This window comes from Anopheles nili, chromosome 2, assembly GCF_943737925.1.
Source record: "Anopheles nili chromosome 2, idAnoNiliSN_F5_01, whole genome shotgun sequence".
Lineage (NCBI taxonomy): Eukaryota > Metazoa > Arthropoda > Insecta > Diptera > Culicidae > Anopheles > Anopheles nili.
The window spans coordinates 14,037,234-14,058,047 of record NC_071291.1 but is presented as its reverse complement, the minus strand read 5'-3'; the positions used below and the strand labels follow the sequence as shown (position 1 = coordinate 14,058,047).

Here is a 20,814-nt window from a genome sequence, read left to right as displayed (position 1 = left end):
TTCATATCATATCTAGTATAGAATCAAAGTATAAACCTATTCAAAAGTTCCCAATAATCTAACAAAATTTCAAACAAAAATAAAAAGAAAAGCATATCTTATCAGATTATAACCCAGGATTTTATTATTTCGCTCTAGTGTTTTGTTAGCAAGCTTCTTTAGTGGGCATAATAGCGAAGCTTAATGTTTTCATAATTCACTACAGATTTTTGCGTTTGTAATGTTCGCAATTCGCTTGCCACGGAACGAATATTCATACCAAGTTGTAAAGGAATGTAAAGTAAATGGGGTTTGTCATGAAATTATTAATTGCTCATAGAAACATGTAAAAAAGAGAAAAAGAAACGAAAAGAATAAAAATACTACAAAGGCTTGGGTGCAAAGGCTGGGCTCTTGCACATCAAAAAGGGGTCGAGAAACTAAACATGATATGCTTTTATGTGCGGCGTCGAAATGTCCGAAATGTATAACAACAAAAAACTGTTTCCCTACTCCAGGTACGCTTTTTTTTTGAACGAACGAATAAGACTGAAGGCAGCGCATCAATGATTCGATTCGATTCAACACGGGTTACTACGATCGGTTGCACTGCGAAAGGAGTATGTTATTTTCATTGCAATACCATGGTTACGCTTGGGTGATGGTAGTTGTGCAGGACTCGTGGAATTGCAGTTCCTTGTCGCGGTAAAATGTTCGTTTGTATGCTTGAGGTCCATGCAGAAAGGAATTGGCTTTCTCCTGCTATTGTAAAAAGGCATTTCCGTACATGCCGCTTTAGGAAAACGGTGATTACATTGCAGGACATGCCATGCAGCGAGAGGCGAGGGTTAAGAGTTCAGTTACCTTGCCATTAGGAGGGAGAGCTTGCTGATGTACACAGTTAGTTTCGATTTCATGGTATGTTGCAAAACATTCTAAAGCACGTGGGGTGCGTTTCGTCCCCCAAGCTGCCGTTGCTGCTCTTATGCTGAAAAAAAGCTCTTCATAGGCGGTGTATATTAACATTCATCATATGAATATTCAAATCTGTCCTAATTCCCGAAAAAAAGAGCAATTGAACGTGGCAATAGCTTGAACATTTTTCACCTCTTAATTCATTCTTGTAGAGCCAATCATCTAAATAGCAGTGATAATAGATTTTTTTTCTCAGCAATCAATACATCAAATTCACAATCTACCGTCCCGGTTGTGCAGTTTTTATGTTAAACTTACCACGGGGGTCTCCTAGTAACGGTGACTAGTTGTAAGTATACCCAAAATACGAGGGTGTTGCCATAATAGCAGTTACCTCCAATGTGGAGACAGTTTCTAGCCGTGGGTTAACATTGCGACAATCAAATTTCGAGCTCTTGTTCGAATTTGTTTGCGCCTAGTGAATTCGTGGGCGTGGGCGGAGAAAAGGGTGCACAGGATTGCTTTCCACCGATAAAACTCACCCCCCGTCCCTCGGGACAACCCTTAACGAGCGAGTACCGTGAACGGTGGCATGGGTGTCCTTAGATACGCAAATGTTTGAGTCACCGCCGGGACCTATTGTCTGTCCTGTCCAGGCTCGTGATGAGGCGGTTAGGAAGGTTAGAATAACGAAACTGGCGTAGATCAATTGGTGAGAACTGCATTCGATGGTATGTGTATGTGGAGGGTTCCGGTTGTCCTTTAGCGGTAGGCTGTCTATCATTATTTTCTACTCGCGTGCGCGAATCAAGCATTCAGCCAACATCCCGCCAGGATCACACACTGTCACACAATTCCTTGGGGTGCTCGGTTGGGTCTCGGTTTGGTTCGGGTTTCAGAAGTTCGGTTTAGCTGACCGTAGCCAGTCCCAAACTAGCACACATTCTGCACGGACGGGCTCCAGTTGCAGGCAGGCAAAATAGATCGAAACACTTCGTCTGTGGATATACTGCAACCGTGAAAATTCAATCACTGCGCTACACCCGATGTGAATAAAAGATGAAGCTTAAGTGGACCCCTGGGTGCACACAGCGGTTTTCTAACGTACTGCATGGAGCATAAATGAAGCCATTACTTTAGTAACTTCTTTTTGTGTGTGAAGTGTTTCCCAGTGTGCAATGCTAGTTCTCGGTTGTGGAATTATTTTCTGATACCAGCACCCTCTTGAATCAACGGCAAATTCTGTGTTTGAAAACTAAAAACGGAGCTATATAAACCACCTGCCTACAATATGCAGCAGTTTTGTTGTTGCTTAAGCAACCGTACTGATAAAGTGTCGCCGGGCGAATCGTTCGATGTAGGTAATTTAAAAGTTTGGCTTTCGGGAGTATAACGTTTGACCGGTGAATTGTTCGTTTCATGCGTCCAGCACTCTAAATCACCTTCCCCGAGCAGCGATGAATCGGACAATATCTTCCGAACCGAACGACAATGCACGGACATACTGTTTATCGCACTAAAGGCGGCCTTCATTTTCATCCTGGTAGGTGTATATTTTTTTATTCGTCCTGAAAGTTCAAATGATCTGACATTTTGATGGGGTTTGTTTCTCTATATGCATAATATACTTACTTCGTAAAACTAGTCTATTGTTCCTTTAATCTTGAATATCATGTACCGCTAAACAATTCTATTTCCCCGTCCAATGGCAATAAGCTTAACAGGGTTATCCTTATCAATCGAACCATTCACTATGAAATGTCCAGCTTAGATCGACTTTTCGAAATGGGTATGCTTATCTCGCTAATTGATCTGCCAACGGTCCATTCGAACATGCCATTCGGGTGACCGAGCGTGAAAGAAATGCGCGCAAAACATGTTGATGATGTCCTTGCGAGTCCCTTGGAAGCGGTTCTGAACGATGCACAGAACATGAATCACACGCACGTTGAAAATGCCATAACAGTGCTAGCTAAAAACTCGAAACCCCACACGGTATGAATAATTTAAATACCAACCTTACCACTCTTTTTGTCGACCGTTTCACGCTGCCCGATCTGCTGGACTGTTTGCTTTTCCTTGCCATTGTGCCCCAGCTGGTGCTCGTTATCTACTGCATGGCGTTCGGCGATATCTATCGCATAATAAATGGCTACGATGACTGCGCCAACGTTTGCGGACGAGACAACAAACCGGACCAGAGCCTCCCATGCAAGGTAATGCGCACACCATAGTGCCAATTGCACGTGAGCCATCGAGGACGCGGGTTTGTAGTCGGCCACGTGGGCCACCAAACATGCACATGCTCTCAGAAGTGACAGTTGGCTAGCGGAATTAATCGCTGAGATCCTGAGGACAAGTTAATTGTGTTTGCTCGCATTCTCGTCGACAGGGCGCGGATAGGACTAAAGAACAATTTTTGCTAGTCGAAGGCACCGGCGTGACTGAGAGCGATCTTCACCGTATGTGCGTCTCCAGCTGCTCGGACGTTGAAGGATTGTAGGTGCAAAACAATAAAAAAAAAAGAATCCCATTAACAAAAAAGCGATCGTTCGTCGGAACATGACGATTTCTCTTCATTCCTAGCAAACCGTTCCTGAACCGTTGCGTTCGCAAAAACAACCCCACGGAGGAGGTGGCCACTCGGACAGGGCTCAAGAATTTCTTCCAACAGGTGTCCGAAGATCTGGAAGCATGCCACCAAGAGATGCTGGCACTAGCGGCAACGGCGTTCGTGTTTTCCCTGCTGACGCTTGTGCTGCTGCGCGTAATTCCCGGCTTGATCGTGTGGTTGGTGCTTCTGGCCGTTGTGTTAGCTTGTACAGCCGGCACGATCTGGCTCTGGTTGCGTTGGCGCTACGAGTCCGACCAGCTGTCGAAGGACGCAGCCGATTCTGCACGCATGAGGATGAACAACTGGCTGTACTACGCCATCGCGGCAACCATCGCGACGCTGCTCGTGTATCTCGTCATACTGGTGATGCGCAAACGTATCAAACTCGTCGTGCAACTGTTCCGGGAGGCTGGTAAGGCGATCGCCAGCATGCCATTCCTGCTCGCGGAACCCATTCTGGTGCGTATGGATCGGTTTTTAGTCAACCCCTACTACTGGCCATCCCCATTGCAACGAAGGACACGTTTCTGGTTTCGCAGACATTTGCCACCATCGCCGCGGTGATCGTGCTCTTCGTGTACTTCACCGTGTGGATCGAAAGTGCCGGCATGCTGGTGGTCGAAAGCAACAACAGCGCGAAGTACGTGAAGGACTCGACCATGCTGTTCACGCGCTGGTACAATCTGCTGGCGTTCCTGTGGTTTTGCCAGTTCATCATCGGCTGCCAGCACATGATCATTGCCGGGGCCGTCGCATGCTGGTTTTTCACGCGCAACAAAGCCAACCTTAACAATCCGATCGGGCGAAGCTTCTGCAATCTGTTGCGCTATCATCTTGGCACCGTGGCACTCGGTTCGTTTTTGATCGCTGTAGTTCAGCTGCTGCGAACCATGCTGAAGCTGCTGATGGTGAGTGTGGAAGGATACGGGTGTCAGCAGTCCAGCACGATAATAATCCACAACACTTCCCATTTTCAACGTATTCCGAACACAAGCACACCGTCCGCAACCCACAGAATCGCGTCACGAGCTTTCTGTTCGAATGCTGCCAATGTTGCCTGCAGTGCTTCGAGAGGTTCCTGCAATATCTAACACGTAACGCTTACATTCTGACCGCGATGCATGGCGATCCGTTCTGTCGGGCAGGTAAAAATGCGTTCCGGCTGCTAACCAGCAACGCACTGCGCGTTTTTGCCATCAACTCCGCCGGGGACTTTGTGCTAGTACTGGCCAAAGTGTTTGTCGTCGTCGCGACAGGCTTAATCGGGATGGAGCTGATCCAGAAGAAGCCGGGAGTACACCATCCCTACGTGCCGTTGATACTCGTCGGCATCTTCGCGTACCTTGTAGCGCACTGCTTCATGACCGTTTATGAGGTAAAGTTCGACAAATTTCTCCATTCGGAATGTGTCGCTGTACTTGCTGGGGTCTCTCAATTTCTCCGGCAGATGACGGTCGACACGATTTTTCTATGTTTTTGCGAAGATTGCGAAACCAACGATGGCATTAGCCGGCCCTACTTCATGTCTCGCGGTCTGATGGAATTTGTCCAGAATTCGAAGAAGGCACTGTCGATCGCCGACCAGCCCACGGGAGCAAATCCGGCAATACGCGACGGCAAAGCGTGGACGGCGTCCAGCAAAACTACGCCACCGCAACCCGGCGGCATGGGACAACGTCCTACGGCCATATCGGAAACGGTCGACTGAGCTCTTTACATCATTAGTAGTATATATCATTTTCAGCAACAACGGCGAGTAAGTATGGCATTCGTTGCTGCTTGCATGTGCTTGGCGTGGTTTTTTCGTATCAGAGTGTGAACGTACGGCTTTCCGATACATTATATACCTGTTTTATTTCAAAACAGCTTTCGAGACATTTAGCACATCCTTTTTTGAAGGAATCGGTATTTTTGTATAGCGAATATTACAAGTATATATAACTTGAATAAAGCAAAGCGTGGTATAATACTTAAAAGCATATGATACATCTAACTCTTTTGGTTTCGAATAACAAAAGAGATTCATGAAAATTCGGAAAAGGGGGTTTCGTAAGGTTCATTAATCATCGTTCTCAAATATTTCGTTACAAACCAAATCTGATTGTTGTATTAATTTTTTGTAAAGTTTTATATTCTTTTGGATAATTCGTACTGGATCTTTCGTTACCGCCAGTAAAGCTAACTCTTAAACGTGTTTATGTTGTTGTATAAGGAAAAAAATCACGATCTAAGAACTATGTAATTGTAAGTAAATTAAACTTGACCATCTCTGTTTTAGCTTTCTGTGCTTTTGATAGTCATATTCATTCTGTTTTTTTTTCGACGCTGAGTTGTCTTTCGATACCCATGTTACTCTAAACGCAACACTTAGTAGAGATGAAAATCAATGTAATGTAGAGAAAGGAACAACACCGCACATGACACCGGTGCACAAAATATGTTTGCGCTTGTTCCTTACTGATACTGATACGGTGCATTAGAACGTCTTGCACGCCGTCCGCCCGGTCTTCGTATAGAACCTTGTTGTCTTTGCTGCTGATGCTGAAGTTGCTGTTGCATCTGTTGTTGCTGCATCTGCTGTTGCTGCTGCATCTGTTGTTGTTGATGCTGCATGTGCATCTGTTGCATGTGCTGTTGCTGCATCATGTGTTGCGATTGGTAATGCTGCGCTTGTGGCGGAGAGGCCATCGTTGGTGGGCCTGAGCGATTTAGAGCTACAGAAAGAAACACAGATAAAATGTTAAATTTCAGATGCTCATGATGCGTATAATGATGATTATAAAGCTTACGTCTGCTCTCGTTCCAAGTGATTGGTGTACGATTACTAGATCGTTGAGTATAACGACGTCCTGCAGCTCGGCGCTGTACTGATGTTACGCGATGAGTTGCAGTACGTGATCGCGTGTTACTGCTCGGAGTTTCTAGAACATCAGCTTCGCTGCTTTCTTCCATCTACGATGCAAAAAATAATTAATCAGATTTGAGAAATAACTAAACTGCTATTCGAGAAAACAGTAACCCGAGGGCAATACATAAAAGTTTACTCACAGGTAACTGTTGCAAGGTGGTGTTAAGTTTTTCTCCTTCTGAGCTAACTCCATCATCGCCGGCTCCAGTATCTGCTTCGTTTTTTCTGGAAGCGGAAGAAATTCCACTGGTACCAGCGGATTCAGAGCTCTGCGACGTACCCGCTGATAATCCAGTTGCCATGCCAGAACCGGCAGACGTGCTTGGGACAGCTGGGGACGGTTCAGTACCTGTTCCTCCAGCCATTCCCCCAGATGTTGTAGGACCTGAAGTTGGGATGGAATGTTTGGTGGCAGTTGTTGCAGTGGTTGTGGTTGTAGTCGTCGAAGATGAGTTTTGATCTTCCATGTCGACGTCGTCATCTACATCATCGTCGGTACCGATAGTTGCGTTTAACGCGGCTCTAACTCCCCGAGCGTCCCCTTCGGCAATACCATCGTCGACGATATTGTCGTCGTCATCTTCTTCCAGCAACTCTCGCTCGCTACGATCGAGTGCCCCAGCCCCAGCATCCGATGATGCTTGAGCCTCGGATGTGTAGGACCCTAAGAGGGGTTCGATACTGCTGCTACTGGTAGTTGATTCAGGGATATAACCATCTGGAAATATTCCAAAATGATATTTAAATTTTGATGTACGATGAAATGGTCCAAATATTCCACTCACCTCCAACACTAGCTCCTGAAACTAAAATATCAGGCACCTGACTTTCGCCTCCACCAGAAGATAGTCGTTCGCTGCTAGTGTTTCCACTGCTAGACGATGGCCCTGCCACTCCGACCGTAGCCATTAACGAATGTTCGGTGTGTGAGAGCTGCGGTGTCGTGGGCACGCTGCGTCCTCCGCTGCTGCTGTTTCCAGCTGTTGGCTCTTCCAGCTGAGAAAGATCAATGCGTGTGTCATCTATCCCTTCCGGTAATCCAACTGCTCCGGCACTAGCACTGGTAGGTACTACGCCAACTGACTGACGGCTTAGAGAAGTGTCCCCGAAAGTGAACCGAGCAGTTGGAACCTGTGGGTGCGGCGAACTTACATTGAAGCTGGAAGCGAAAAAAATGGCATAAGAAATTATAAATCTAGTAGGTGAAAAGGAGTTCTATGCACGGATTATAAGATAGAGTTACAACGAACACGAATCAATAATGCAATAATACAAAAGCGAACCCCTCCAATTAGATATTGGAAATATTGACTAAATGAAATGTTTTCATCTCACACCTCTGTTTTCAATAACGATATGTATGTTAACCAAAAATGTTAAGAAGACGTACATGACAAAATCTGTGATACCTGACGAATGATAAAACCTGCATGCACAGCAAAAATTGCACCTGTTGCATGCCAGCAAAAAATGATCCTGTTTTCGAAATGCCGGCCAATGGTGTCGAAAAACTTTTTCTTTCTTCTATTGAGTATATTAGAGAACACTTCGCGAGAATGATTTTTTTATAAAACTAGAAAAATACATACATTGAGCGCCCTAATAAATTTGAAATATGTATAACAGCTAACTATTGGTTATTTCTTACACCTCATTTAAAATGGCTTTAGCTTAATCCTTATGCCTATATCATTTAAAATGGAATAAAAAAACTCCTACATTAAAGCAAGTCCTTGCTGTTTTCGGATTTCTTCTTGGCTAGGAAGCATGATTTGCTTATCTATTATACTATCCCGCAGTTCGCCTGCATAATTAATTCAGTGTGTACCGTTTGCGACTTTGGGAATCTGTGCTCAGCAAGCTACCGTTCACTTCCTGCCACTAACAGTCAACAAGCTTCAGATTCGCAGGATCCAATAAATAATGTCCCAAAAGAACGATGTAGTTCCCAAATCCGAGCGCAGGTCACTCGGAAAGGGTTATTCGAGACAATTCATTTATTGTTTTCATATAATCTTATCTGAGAATTGCTCTCTGCGAATTTATTACAAAGAACAGCTTGCGCTATTTGAACATCTATTAAGAATCGTATTGTAAAATAAAAGATAGACACCTGGATTTGAATAGCAAATTTGCAATTATCCCACATACTAAAAAAAAACTACTGGAATGATAATAAACACTCCAATATTGATTAAAATTATTTCAGTTACAATCAACAAGTCTGATTTACATATATCTTAATTACCTAATAAAAAATAATTTTCAAACTATTCGAGTATACAAATCTTCCTAAATTCTAAATAAAACATTTTCGCAAGGAGTCCTGTTGATCAAGTATGTCCCGCCTTTCCTTCATCACTGCTAGATTCTAACTATTGCCGTGTTCGATTGACTCAACGGCCGCCCGCCCGTTGTCTGTAATGGAGAGACACAATCGGTCTAGTAGTATTCTTCTTTATAATATAGCTTTCTGTCAATACAGTCTCTCCCCCGTTGGTCTACGGAAAATGTAAAAACGTGGGGACATTAAAAGAGAGATTGTTAAAATGAGCATTTGTAATAGTGAAATGAAATAAATACACATTTACATTAGACCTCTAGCAACACTGCTATCATTTACTATGTTACCAATTACTTTGTTCTGATATCATTCGATAAAATTATAATAATTATCGAAAGATTTGAACAATTTCAAGAAACAAACAATTCTTGCTAATGCTTTTACGTGGGAATAAGAAAGAATGTGTTTTAGAAAAGATACTACAAATAAGATAAATGTGTAATATTTTTACAATTTAAATTTGGTAAAGTTATGTATAAAAATTGATGCGCGAGATTTTTTAGGAATAAGAAAATTCACTATATATTCAAAAAATGTGTCATAGAAAAAGGGGGTTAAACTTTTTTAGTTCATGCAAAAATTTGGAATTTATAACACTACAGAAAAAAAAATCGATAGTGTAAAACTTAATTTACAATGTACCCATATAATTAAAAAAATATATTCATGATATAAAGCCTTTCAAACAACAGTTTTAAGAAAATTAGTAGCAAATTCGTTGCGATCAGCGTTCATATTCATGAATGAAAATTCAGATTCCAATATTGAAAGAGAAGAATATGATATGCGCTACTACGAGCAATATATTGTGTATACGAAGTATATCTTACCCATCCGTTCGACGAGAGGCATACAGTGTCGGCGTACTGGGAACAATTCGATCATCCGCACTCTCATGATGCTCAAAGTTTTGTTGCATCAGCATCAGGTGTGCCGCCTGCTGTTGCTGACGGCTAAGCGGATTGACTATCTGTCGTGCTGTGGTAGCTACGTTACCAGCAACGCCGATACTAGCAGCAACGGCCTGAGAGGGTGCTGCAACTGACCCAGATCCGGAGGATGTCGCTGCTGTCGATGGAAGCGCAACGGAGGAAGACGATTGTTGGCCGCTTCCGTTGGATGGTTCATTAGGACCAGCACCTGTGGTGCTTTGAATCTGGGGCAGCTGTTGCGCATCATTTGTTGTGCTGCCACCGATGGTGGAGGAGCTAGTACTAGCACCGCTTTCTACGGCAGACGACGATTCCATCGAAGTTGACGGTCCGGCTGTAGGAACCGAACTAGCACCGGCGGATGCCGTGGTACTGCTCGTTTCAACGTCCGCTGTTGTATCCATTGGATCGGCATGTTGACTTGGTAGCTGCTTAGCCGACAGCAAGGACGACAATGTAGATGAAGAGGTAGTGGAGGAAGTACCGCAAAGATTTGGAACTTCATTATCTTCATCTACGTCGACCTCGTTGTTGACGGACTGAATGTTGTCTTCGTCAATGTCCGGGCCTTCACCCTCATCATAAGCTCCAACGCCACCAGCAACGCCCAGTTCTTCCGTTTCATACCCATCGAATGGACCGTCGTCCGCCTCCGCTGTACCTTCGTCAACCATTCCAACGTCCTCTTCCTCGTCATCTTCATCTTCATCATCGTCGTCTTCTTCTTCGGAATCTACCACAATAATGTCATCCTCTTGGTCTCGCTGGGATGACGTCGGCACCTGGTACTCCACATCCAGCCCGGACTCGCTGACACCCTGCAAAAATGACAGAACATTAATTAGCATGAACGACATGCACGTGTAACCCTTTATGTACACTACCTGGAAGCCATCCGCCGCAATTTGAACCATTCGAATACGCTTTTTTGCTGGTGCCGGTTTGCTAGCCAACGGCTGCCCAACGGTATCAGTAGAACTATCACCTTCAACGTCACGTGGTCTTTTGTGACCAGCCTGCGTCGTTGTCACAGTATTACTAGACGAAGCCTAAAAGAATTATAAAATAGACAAGATGTATTATTGACATCAAATTTTAATCCTAATTATTCTCATCCTTCACAAACGGTGAAAATGAATTTAAACTTCAAATTTGAAATCGACAACTTACTTGTGGAGCAGGTTGCTGCTGCTGTTGCAACTGTTGTTGCTGTGGTTGCTGTTGCACTGGCTGGGAGGATTGTTGAGTCGCTGATTGTGGCTGAAGTTGTTGCTGCTGTGGTTGTTGTTGTGATTGTTGCTGCTGTTGTGGCAATTGTTGCGACAGCGGTTGTTGAAGTGCCTGTTGTTGGCCTACACCTGCTTCGACGTGAGGCATAACCATGGCAACGGCGGCCTGCAGCACCTGTTGCTGCTGCAGTTGTTGTGCCTGTGGATCGTTGCTACCGACCTGTTGCGCGTTATCACCGTCGGCCTGCGAAGTGCTGGAAGACGAAGACGAGGAACTTTCGGCAGTTGAGGTTGATGCGGTACCCATCGGCGGCACGGCTGCAACGGCCACACTGGCCGAACTCGTCGCAGGCATATAGTCTGTGTGAGAGCTCGTAGGAGACGATGACGCTATTGACTCGTTCATTACAGCATTGATTCCACCGCCGCTACTGCTGCTGCTGCTGCTACTGCTAGTGGCTGTAGCGCTGTGAACCTGCTGTTGCGGTGGCACTAGAGCTGTTGTGAGACCACTGGTTGATGCGGCACCTGTTGCTCCTCCGCTTCCACTGCCACCTGCAGAGCTGGAAGTACCTGGCGCACTGCTACTACCAGCCGCTACAGTTGTGGCGGTAACATTGCTATTGCTTGCCGTAGCACCACCAGATACTCCAACACCGGAGGCCGGAGTAGTCGATGCAGACGATCCTTGCACGATCGCGACATTTGTACTACTGCTCTGACTGGTCGGTAGCACGGCAGCCGTGCGGCTACTGACTGCCATCGGTCGGATGCTGGCGAGCGGTGTTTCATTAACTCTTCTCGGTGTGACGGCTGCTGACTGCTGCTGGCTTGGTCCTGCCATTGGTTTCACATTTGCTGTACGCGGGCTTTCACCTGCCGGTTTCTCCGATGCTCCTGCTACACCAACTGCACTTGTCGTCGGTTTGGCAACAGCCTGTTGCAAGCCAAGCTGACGGTTTAGCTGGCTCAAACGCATCGACAGCTGTTCGTTTTCGCGCGTCAACCGGCTAATCGTATCCTTGCTTTCTCGATCCGCATCTGCGCTCTCCTTCTCACAGCGAGTCATTCGACCCTCGTACTGAGCCTTTAGCAGATCAGTTTCCTCGCGCATCTGATCGATCTGGCCTTTGACTGCGCTCAGCTCACGTGTTGCATTATTTTTCTGTTCGGTCAGGCTAAGAATGCGATGCTTCGCATCCTTTACCAATTCCATGCTTCGCTCTGCTTTCTCCAATTTAGCACGCAACAATTCATTTTCTTTCTTAAGCGTGTCAATTTCCTCAGCTGCCGCATCGATTTGCTTACGCATGTCTTCCAAATCTACAGCCCCCTCTTCAGAACCGCTCGCACCGGATGCAGCAACATCGCCTGATGTGCCTCCAGCCGCAGCACTGCCAGCACCATCCGCTTCTCGCTCGTCCGTTTGACGCTTTAGTTCCGTAAATGAGTCCTTGTAGCGTTTCGCGATCTTCCGAATCTGGCTTTCTTTGATGCGTACCTCCGCCAACTGCTCTTCTGTATTTTTAAGTTTTGCTTTTAGCGTTTCTGTTTCTACAGACTGGGTGGCAGTAGCCTCAAGATCCTCAGTTAGGCGCTTTACTTGCTCGTTGCTAGCATGCAGCTGTTTGTTCGTTGCATTAAGATCTGCCTCGAGGCGTGTTCGCTCAAGCTTCAGTGTATTGAGCTCCTCGTTGGCATGCTTGAGTAGGTCCTTTTCGGCCATGAGCATCTTTGCAAGATTTTCACGTTCCGTCTGCATGCGCTTCCAGTCATCCGAATTGGTTTTAGACGAGCGCTCGACTAACGTAGTCATACGCTGGCGTTGGCGTGCCACATCCATTCGTAGCGTGGTGTTTTCATTGGAGGAAGACTCCAGCTTCACGGAAAGTTCGCGCACCTTTTCCTCCAACGGGAACAACTTATCTTCGGCTTCAAGCAGTCTCTGGGACAGCTCTTTCACCTTCTGATTGAGACCGTCCCGCTCCTCACGCAAAACGCGATTGCTATCCGTAATGGCGTTATATGTGTCGAGTTTGCGCAATATTTCCTCGTGTTTTGCCGCCGTCACAATACCGGTATCGTTCTTCTCCCGTGCCTCGGTCAGTTCGGCATGCGACTCCTCAAGTTTTTTCTGCACCAACATTAGCTCCGATTGCAAGCGTATATTCTCCGAACGCAGCACATCAAATTGAGCCACCGCTATGTCTTTCTCTTTCCGCAAGTACTTTAGAATCTGCATTAGCTGTTCGATCGAGTGCTTTTCCTCGTCGTTCAAAGACCTGTTCAACAGAGAGTTGTCTCCAGCCATGGACTCATCTGCAACATTCGCGTCCGTTGCTGACGTCGAATGGTTAAGGGCCGCAGCATTGATTGACATTCGAGTGCTGAGACTCTCGATCTGATCATGCAGCGCACTGTTTTGCGAATTAAGATTGTTAACCTGCTCCTCCAGCTGAGCCATTTCTTTACGAAGCATTTGCTCTCGATTTGTCCAACACTCTTCGTTCGTTTTCAGCCGTTCCTGAGCCTGTTCGCGCTTTTCACGGAGCTCGTCAAACTGTGCCTTTGTTCGTTGCATGTCTTCCTTCATCTGCGCCAGCTGCTGAATGTCACTCGAGTGTTGCGCCATTTCTCGTGCATACTTTTGCTCTGCCATGTGAACCTGCTCAGTCAAAGAGTTACACTTTTCACGCATTTCACGCAGCTCTCGGCCCTGTTCTGCTACCTTCTCTAGCGTATCCTTCAGCTCTAGCTGCACTTTGTGCAATTCGGAATCTTTGTCTCCTGTGGTTAGTTGTACACCGGTGATCTTAAGTGATACCTCTGTTTTCAGTTCGTCCACTTTAGCTCGCAGATCTTCCTCGATTTTACGGAATTTCATCAACTCGGTTTCGCTCATTTCTTTCTGGCGGTTGTATAGCTCCGTTAGATCTTTGAGCTCTTTCTCGGCAGATTCGGCAAGATCCGTATACTGCTTTATGTGTTCTTGTGCCGTTACGAGTTGTTCTTGAAGTGACTCAACCTCAACAACGTTCTCTGCCAAGCGCTGCTCCAACTCGCGTATCTTTCGCTTCGCTTGTGTAATTGGATTGTCTTCGTCGTTCGGTGAGAGTGTTTCTTGCAATTTACGTTGCAGATCATCAATTTTACGCGACTTGATTTCCAGTTCGTCTCGAACATCGCGAAGTTCGGCTTGGTGAGCTTCCGCAATAGCCACTTCTTCCTCCATGCGCTTTTGGGCTGTTTCCGTCTGGCGCTGCATGTGCGCCATTTGCTCGCGGAAACGATCTTGCTCCTCTTGTAACCGGCGCCGCAAGGCCGAACATTCGCGAGATATTTCATCAACACGTGACTCAAGCCTCAACCGACCTTCGCTTTCCGATCGTTCCATGCTCACCTTAATCATTTCAAGATTATTCAACAAAAGGTTCTGATTACACCGCTCTCGGTTTAATATTTCACGCTCAGTCTGGAGCCGAGACTCACTGTCTTTCAGGATGCGACACTCGTGCTTCAGATTCTCCAACTGCACTTCAGCCCTAGCTAGCTTGGATTGTGCGTTCATAGCATCATCCTTGAGGTACATTATTGAGGCCTCCTGCTTTGCGATCGTACTTTCGTAGTTACGGTTGCGCTCCTCTAAGGTCGAAATCTGGTTCTTATACGTTGTAATGTTCTTTACCATCATTCGATTTTGCTCTGTATTAAAATCGATTGAGCCCATCAACTTCATGTTTTCAGCTGACATTTCACCGTGCTCCTTGCGTAAATGCTCAAGTTGCTCGTTTAGTAGCTTATCATTCGAGAACTTTTCTCGCCGGTACGATTCGTATTCCTCCTTCAAAACATTCATCTCTTTGCGCAATTCCTTAATCTTGGCTTCCAGATCAACAACCTTTCGCTCTTTCTCCACAATTATTGCCGACATGTTGCTGTTGTTGTTGCAACTGCTGGCGTCTTTCACAACCGATCTGCTAACACCCGTGCTATCGTGTGCAAACGATATCTCATCAACGCCTTCCATCGTTTCGTTTTGCGAATTCATTTCACCGTTCATGCTAACGGATGTAGTTGCCCCCGGGTTGTAGCTACGCATTGCATCGTGATACATTTTCTTGTAACGGTCACGCTGTTGACTGCACTGTTCTAGCATGTGCCGATGCTTTTCTACGGTATCCTTCAACTCGTGAATACGTTTGTCACATGCCTCTAATTTAGCCTCGTATGTCGCCGAACTCATCGAATTTTGCACCTTTTCCATTTCCTCTACCTTCGCGCTCAAATCGCGCACAACGAGCAACAATTTGATGTTATTGTCTTGTAGACTCTGGATGTTGCTAAAAGTAACCATCTTTTTAGAGATGACATCACACGGAATAGCAGTGCTCGAATAAGATTGATCTGCGTCAAATGCACTAACACCGTTCTGAATTCGTTCGATTTCATTCAGCAGGTGGCATATCTGACGACTAAGATCAGCCCGTTCTTGGCGGAATTTTTTGTTTTCGCTTTCCACATAACGCAGTTTTTCCCTCAGTGCGCCCATCTCTGCACGAACTTCTCCGCTCTCCGCAATCATTTTGTTGAGCTGCAGCGTTATCTCCTCGTTAGCGTCCTTCAGATTTTGATTCTCATTCTGCTGGCGCGAAATCTCGGGAGCTTTTTGTTGCAGCTCTTGCAGAATGTTTTGCAGTTGCAACTTCAATTTGCCGTTTTCTTTCTGCTCTTTCTGTAGTGATTCCATAGTACGTACGTATTGGGTGTAAACCTCCGTTAACGACATGCCGGTTTTTATCATGCGGCTGGTTGCGGCCGCCGTCGGAGCTATCATTTCGACCGCGTGTTCAATGTTCTCTTGCTGCGCTTCAGCCAAAAGTTCGTTGGCACGTTTCAACTCTTCTTGCATATCACCGATGATTTTCTCTTGATGCGCTAGTTCCTCTCCATGCTTAAGCTCGAGCTGTTTCTTCTCGGTTTCGATTTGTCCGCACGATTCGGTAGCTTCGCTGAGCATTTGACGCAGAGATGTAATCGAATTTTCCAACTCCTTGGTTTGTGCAACCTGGTCGTGTTTGTCTTGCTGTAATAACTCACACAGTCTGTTTTGGGATTCCAGTTGTTTGTGGTATGTATCCATCATGCCGGACATCTCATTTGTTAGCTTCATGTTCTTCGTCGCCAATTCTTCCACCTTTGACGAAAGCTCGCCGTTTTGCTCTGAAAGATGCGTGATCGTTTGGTTCGCAATTTTGAGCTCTTCTATTTTTTCCGACAGCTTCGACTCCACCGTGAGCGATTTGATGTTTTGATCGCGTCGGATCGCCTGCAGCTCGCGCAACGCCTGATCCAAGTCCTGTGTCAACCTTGCGATTTGATTATCGCGCATCGACACCTCCTGGTCCATGCGTTTTTCCTTAAACTCGAGACTGTGTTCTTTGCTCACTATATCTTCGAGTCTGGCCAACGCTTCACACTTAGCTGCGTTTGCCGACTTGAGCTTTTTCTCAAGCTCGACCACATCATGGTGTAACCGATCGACTTCCAGTTCCTTACGCCGAAGAGCACTGTCCATAGTATCACGTTCGGAAAACGCCTGATTGCGTTCTTGTCGGCAACGGTTTGCTTCCGTATCATTGAAAGAAAGTTTTTCCTTGGTTTTTACAAGCTCCTGCTTCACATCTTCTAGATGGATACGCATTTCTTTTACGCTCTGCTGAGAGGAGTGATATTTGGCCGATTCATCTTCGGCTTTCAGCGTTAGCACTTCGATTTTCTGCTCGTAATCAATTTTCAGTTTTTCTACGGAATAAATGAAAAAATAACTTTAAAAATATAGTTTCGTGTGTGGGCTACTGATTGAAGCAGCTTCATGGGTTATCGATAATACGGTAAACATATAAACCTAACCAAACAAATGTGCCATCTACCACCATCGAGCGTCGTCGGCATTGATGGTGAATTTGACAGCTCGTATTCCGCGTAAACTGAAGATTATTCTGATCGCTTTGAACTGTATCGATCAATTTCGATCGGGCATACTAGCGTAAAACACAGCTACAAACCTATAGGCACTTACCTAGGTCAGTCTTTCTGGTTTCACATAACGCTTTTGCTGTGAGGAACTCCTCAAACTTCTTTTCGCAAGCATCCTCCAGCTTCTTTATCGTTGTTTCAGAAATCGCTTCCATCTCTTCGGTGCTCAAAATCGAGTGCAACACACCCGATGCCTGGTCAACTTCCATGTTTGCGGAGTTTCGTCGCCTGTACTTCAAAACGGTAGTGTAGGGAAAACAATCGCGCAAAGGCGCAAAGCTGTGTGCTGCGAATGGAGGCAGGCAGTCGAACGCGTTTTTCCGTCACCGTCTTTGCTAATTGTCGCCGTTGGCTCTTTTGACAGCAGCAGCCATCGACCAATGGGAACAAAGCCTGTTTGCAGTTTCACCGGCGTCGAGCTATGGCCTCGATAGCCTAGAGAGGTTTATAATTCGTATGCTATTGTTTCTATGATGAGTTTAAATGCCGTATTTTATTTAACTTTCTTATGTGAAACATGTGTCATACGTTAATTCTAGTAATGTACTACAAACTTTCACATTACACATTCACATTCACAAGGGAACAATTCTTAACGCAGGCAATATTTTTCTCTAACTATTTGAATCGAAACGCACTGCTAACCAAGGGATTGTTTTTTCTGTAAACCTGCCTTTTTCACTGCAAGTTCAACTCATACCCCACGGAAACAAGAATAATGTGTGCTATATTTCTCGGCTTCCTAACCACGGATGCTTTCACAGGTAACTTCAAGCAGACTGACTGACACTGTTCTTACCCGACGCTACTTCCAAGATGGTCGAAGATGTAAGTAGCTTTAGATAGGTGACACAAATGGTACGCTAGTTTCTAAAATTCATTACCGATGGTCTAAATCAATTGCCCATTTCTTAGTTTTTATCACCAGAAAAATCACTAGCAATCGTTTTGTCGAGCGCGTTTGAAACTATATCGGCACTCCACGAAAAAAGTCAAAATTTCTGTGGGGCAGGCAACCTAGTGAATCAGTGAAATTAAAACTGGTCTAAAGGGTAGCAAAATAAAAAATGCGAAACGAAATATTTATAGTTCTATGTCATGGAGAAAAATATAAATAGATCGTTGCAATGAAACGTATTTTTTAGACAATTCAAATATCATGGGAAAATAATGATTGATATATTGAAACATAAACGAAAATCATGCGCTATACAATTTGGTTGTTTACCCCTGAACAGTACCACCGACAATAAGGTACTATGGCAATTTCATGACAGTGGTTTGCAAGTATAGATGGAAATTTTAAATTTCAATATCTGTAATAAAATTTAAAAAATATATGTTAATAAAAGAATTTGCAAGCATAGATAACTTCTTGTAAATAATGATGGTTTCGTTATTACTTATCACTTCTGTGATAATACAGGTGTTGAGCATTATTCTCTGATTAATAATTATTATAACCAGCGAATAATATAGTGATCAATGTTTCTTTTAGCACCTTGCGTGCCAAGCGTTTTTTTTAGGAAAATGCTCAAAATACCACGATTCAAGCGTCTCTTGCTCATACGTTAGAGCTACGGTTGCACCGGCTCTAATTCTTCACGTTCTACGTTTGTGATGAATTTTTGGCTAACTTTACGTTCATTCGTATTTCTGTTTGGTTATAAATGTGATAAGTGGGAATAATAGCTGCTCTAAATATTCAAAAATTGCATTTTAAAATGAAGTGTTTTTGCCGTAACCCAAAAATGGGCGACATGGCATTCTAGCAAATTTTCCGTCAGTCACTTTTTAACTGACATGGCAGTCAAGGTGTTAATAATTGTTCACAGGTCGGAAGATTCTTTACTTAAAGCAATCAAAATCAATTCCTTTTTATTTCACTAATATACCCTGTTGCGAGGAAAACGGCTTCTTCTTCTCTGCTTAAATAGTTCAGCAACCGTTGTACGGTCAGGTCAGACCTCCTCAATATTTTCATGACTTTAAATTTGCACGTAACTGTAAAGTCCTGCGTACAGGTGAGGCTCACTAAAGATTCGAACCCGACACCATCGTCCGCCTGTGTGTGGAATTGACAGCTTGGAATTATACAGTTGTCTAGTTCTGTAAGGCCCGTGCAAAACTACACCCAAATCTTCTGTGGTGTGTCTATGAGTTCGTCCGGTGAGCATATTCACTTGTTCCTTAACTGTTAGACTATACCAAGGCCGGAATAGTTATTTTTCTGCTAGTATTACACTAGAATCAGAAGTTGTGCTGTTTTCTTCTTCACTCGATTGTGCAGAACGATTCCTCGCAGTATCAGTTACCGATTCTGGATATAAGATGGATTTGGAAAATAAAGTCGCAATAGTAACTGGTGGAGCTACCGGCTTGGGTAGAGCCTTCAGTGAAGAGCTGTTGAAGCATGGAGCAAAGGTGGGCAAAATAATGCAATTTAATGTAGTTCACATAGTTTGTAACATATTTAACGTGATTGCAGGTTCTCATCTGTGATTTAGACTACGATGCCGGTGAATTAGCAATGTCAGAGCTAAAGAAACAATATAAAGGAAGAGTATTGTTCCGTCATTGTGACGTTACCGATTGTATACAATTTGAAGGTACAGTGCGGAGAAAAGTACTTTATAATTTTAATTAGTAAATCTAGAGTGCAAGAAATATTTTCGATTTTTTTACAGAAGCATTCGAGTATGCATTATGCATGTTCTTGGCTATCAACATCGTGATAAACAACGTCGAAATCATGAACGATAATTTTTGGGAGCTTGAAGTGGATGTCAATTTAAACGGGACCATTCGTGGAACGCTATTGGCTCAAAAATTCATGGGAAAACAAAGAGGAGGTGAAGGAGGTGTCCTAGTTAATATCGGCTCGGGAGTCAGTATAAAGCCGCAGGTTTCCACACCGATTTACACTGCAACAAAGCATGCCATTCTCGGGTTAACCAAAGCATTCGGAGATCCCGTTAACTACGAAAACTGCTTGGTACGGGCCTTTGCTTACTGCCCGGGTCCTATTGAGAACTCCTTTTCGGAGCAAAAAAGGTTCCAGCTTCCAGGTTTTGATAAGGCAAAGGAATGTGATCTGGCTGGTATGCAGTACCAAAGGTAACAATTGAATTTCATGTTGCAGGATTATGTGTAATATCATACAATTAAATTTCAGCATGGAACATGTGGCAAAGGAATTGATACCCTTACTGAAGAATGCTTCTCCCGGATCAATATGGTTTGTTGCAGATGGTGAACCTGCGAAAGAAATTCCTTACAGCAATATTTAAACACGGGCATTGAATAGAGATAACCATAGTTCATTCCTTAATCTATTTAAAATATCTTGCTATGCAGTATGAATACCATTTTTCCATCGCTGATGGAACAGTCTAGTCATCTAAACCGCAATGGAATATCTTACGCTTTTGTAATATTTTTAAGGTAGTCGTAAACAAAAAAATAATCTAAAATACAAAAGAATATCCTACGCTTTTGTAATATTTATAAGATAGTCGTGGGTAGGCCACCGGAAAGAAGTAATTTACCAATTTTGTAAGACAGGATTGATATGTTACTTTTTAATGTCATAAAAAATAATATTACAATAAATATTATAAAAAAAGAATAAAAATCTTTTTCAACAATATTTGTTGAGAGAAAAATATAGTTTTCTTGTATTCTAGGTGTTCTAGATTACCATCCATATTTGAGATGTAAAACGTAATTAAGCTATTAATGTTGTTTGGACGATTTGAAGGCAATTGCAGTGAACAATATCTTAAAATTTGTGAATATCTTTATGTTAAAAAACATTTTGGGAAGTCAAACAAACTATCTAAAAAAACAGACGCATG

The 20,814-nt window shown here is 44.1% G+C and overlaps 3 protein-coding genes across 3 annotated transcripts; 2 read left to right on the top strand and 1 right to left on the bottom strand.

Moving 5' to 3' along the window:
• Window positions 1–2,185: 2,185 nt before the first annotated feature.
• Window positions 2,186–5,216, top strand: LOC128720772 (choline transporter-like protein 1). Its single transcript, XM_053814466.1, has 8 exons — window positions 2,186–2,251; window positions 2,324–2,437; window positions 2,991–3,110; window positions 3,287–3,393; window positions 3,481–3,967; window positions 4,048–4,416; window positions 4,503–4,883; window positions 4,956–5,216. Exons 1-8 carry the CDS (start codon window positions 2,186–2,188, stop codon window positions 5,214–5,216), a joined length of 1,905 nt encoding a protein of 634 aa, XP_053670441.1.
• A 435-nt stretch (window positions 5,217–5,651) lies between these two features.
• LOC128721710 (nucleoprotein TPR-like) lies at window positions 5,652–17,166 on the bottom strand. Its single transcript, XM_053815490.1, has 8 exons — window positions 17,001–17,166; window positions 10,863–16,723; window positions 10,577–10,741; window positions 9,591–10,510; window positions 7,202–7,575; window positions 6,557–7,134; window positions 6,298–6,460; window positions 5,652–6,222 (listed from the first exon to the last, which is right to left on the bottom strand). The coding sequence occupies exons 1-8, from the start codon at window positions 17,164–17,166 to the stop codon at window positions 5,963–5,965; spliced, it is 8,487 nt and encodes a 2,828-aa protein (XP_053671465.1). The 3' UTR covers window positions 5,652–5,962.
• A 2,122-nt stretch (window positions 17,167–19,288) lies between these two features.
• Window positions 19,289–20,583, top strand: LOC128721711 (15-hydroxyprostaglandin dehydrogenase [NAD(+)]-like). The gene is made up of 4 exons (XM_053815491.1): window positions 19,289–19,381; window positions 19,446–19,566; window positions 19,645–20,074; window positions 20,133–20,583. The coding sequence occupies exons 1-4, from the start codon at window positions 19,289–19,291 to the stop codon at window positions 20,245–20,247; spliced, it is 759 nt and encodes a 252-aa protein (XP_053671466.1). The 3' UTR covers window positions 20,248–20,583.
• Window positions 20,584–20,814: the final 231 nt, after the last annotated feature.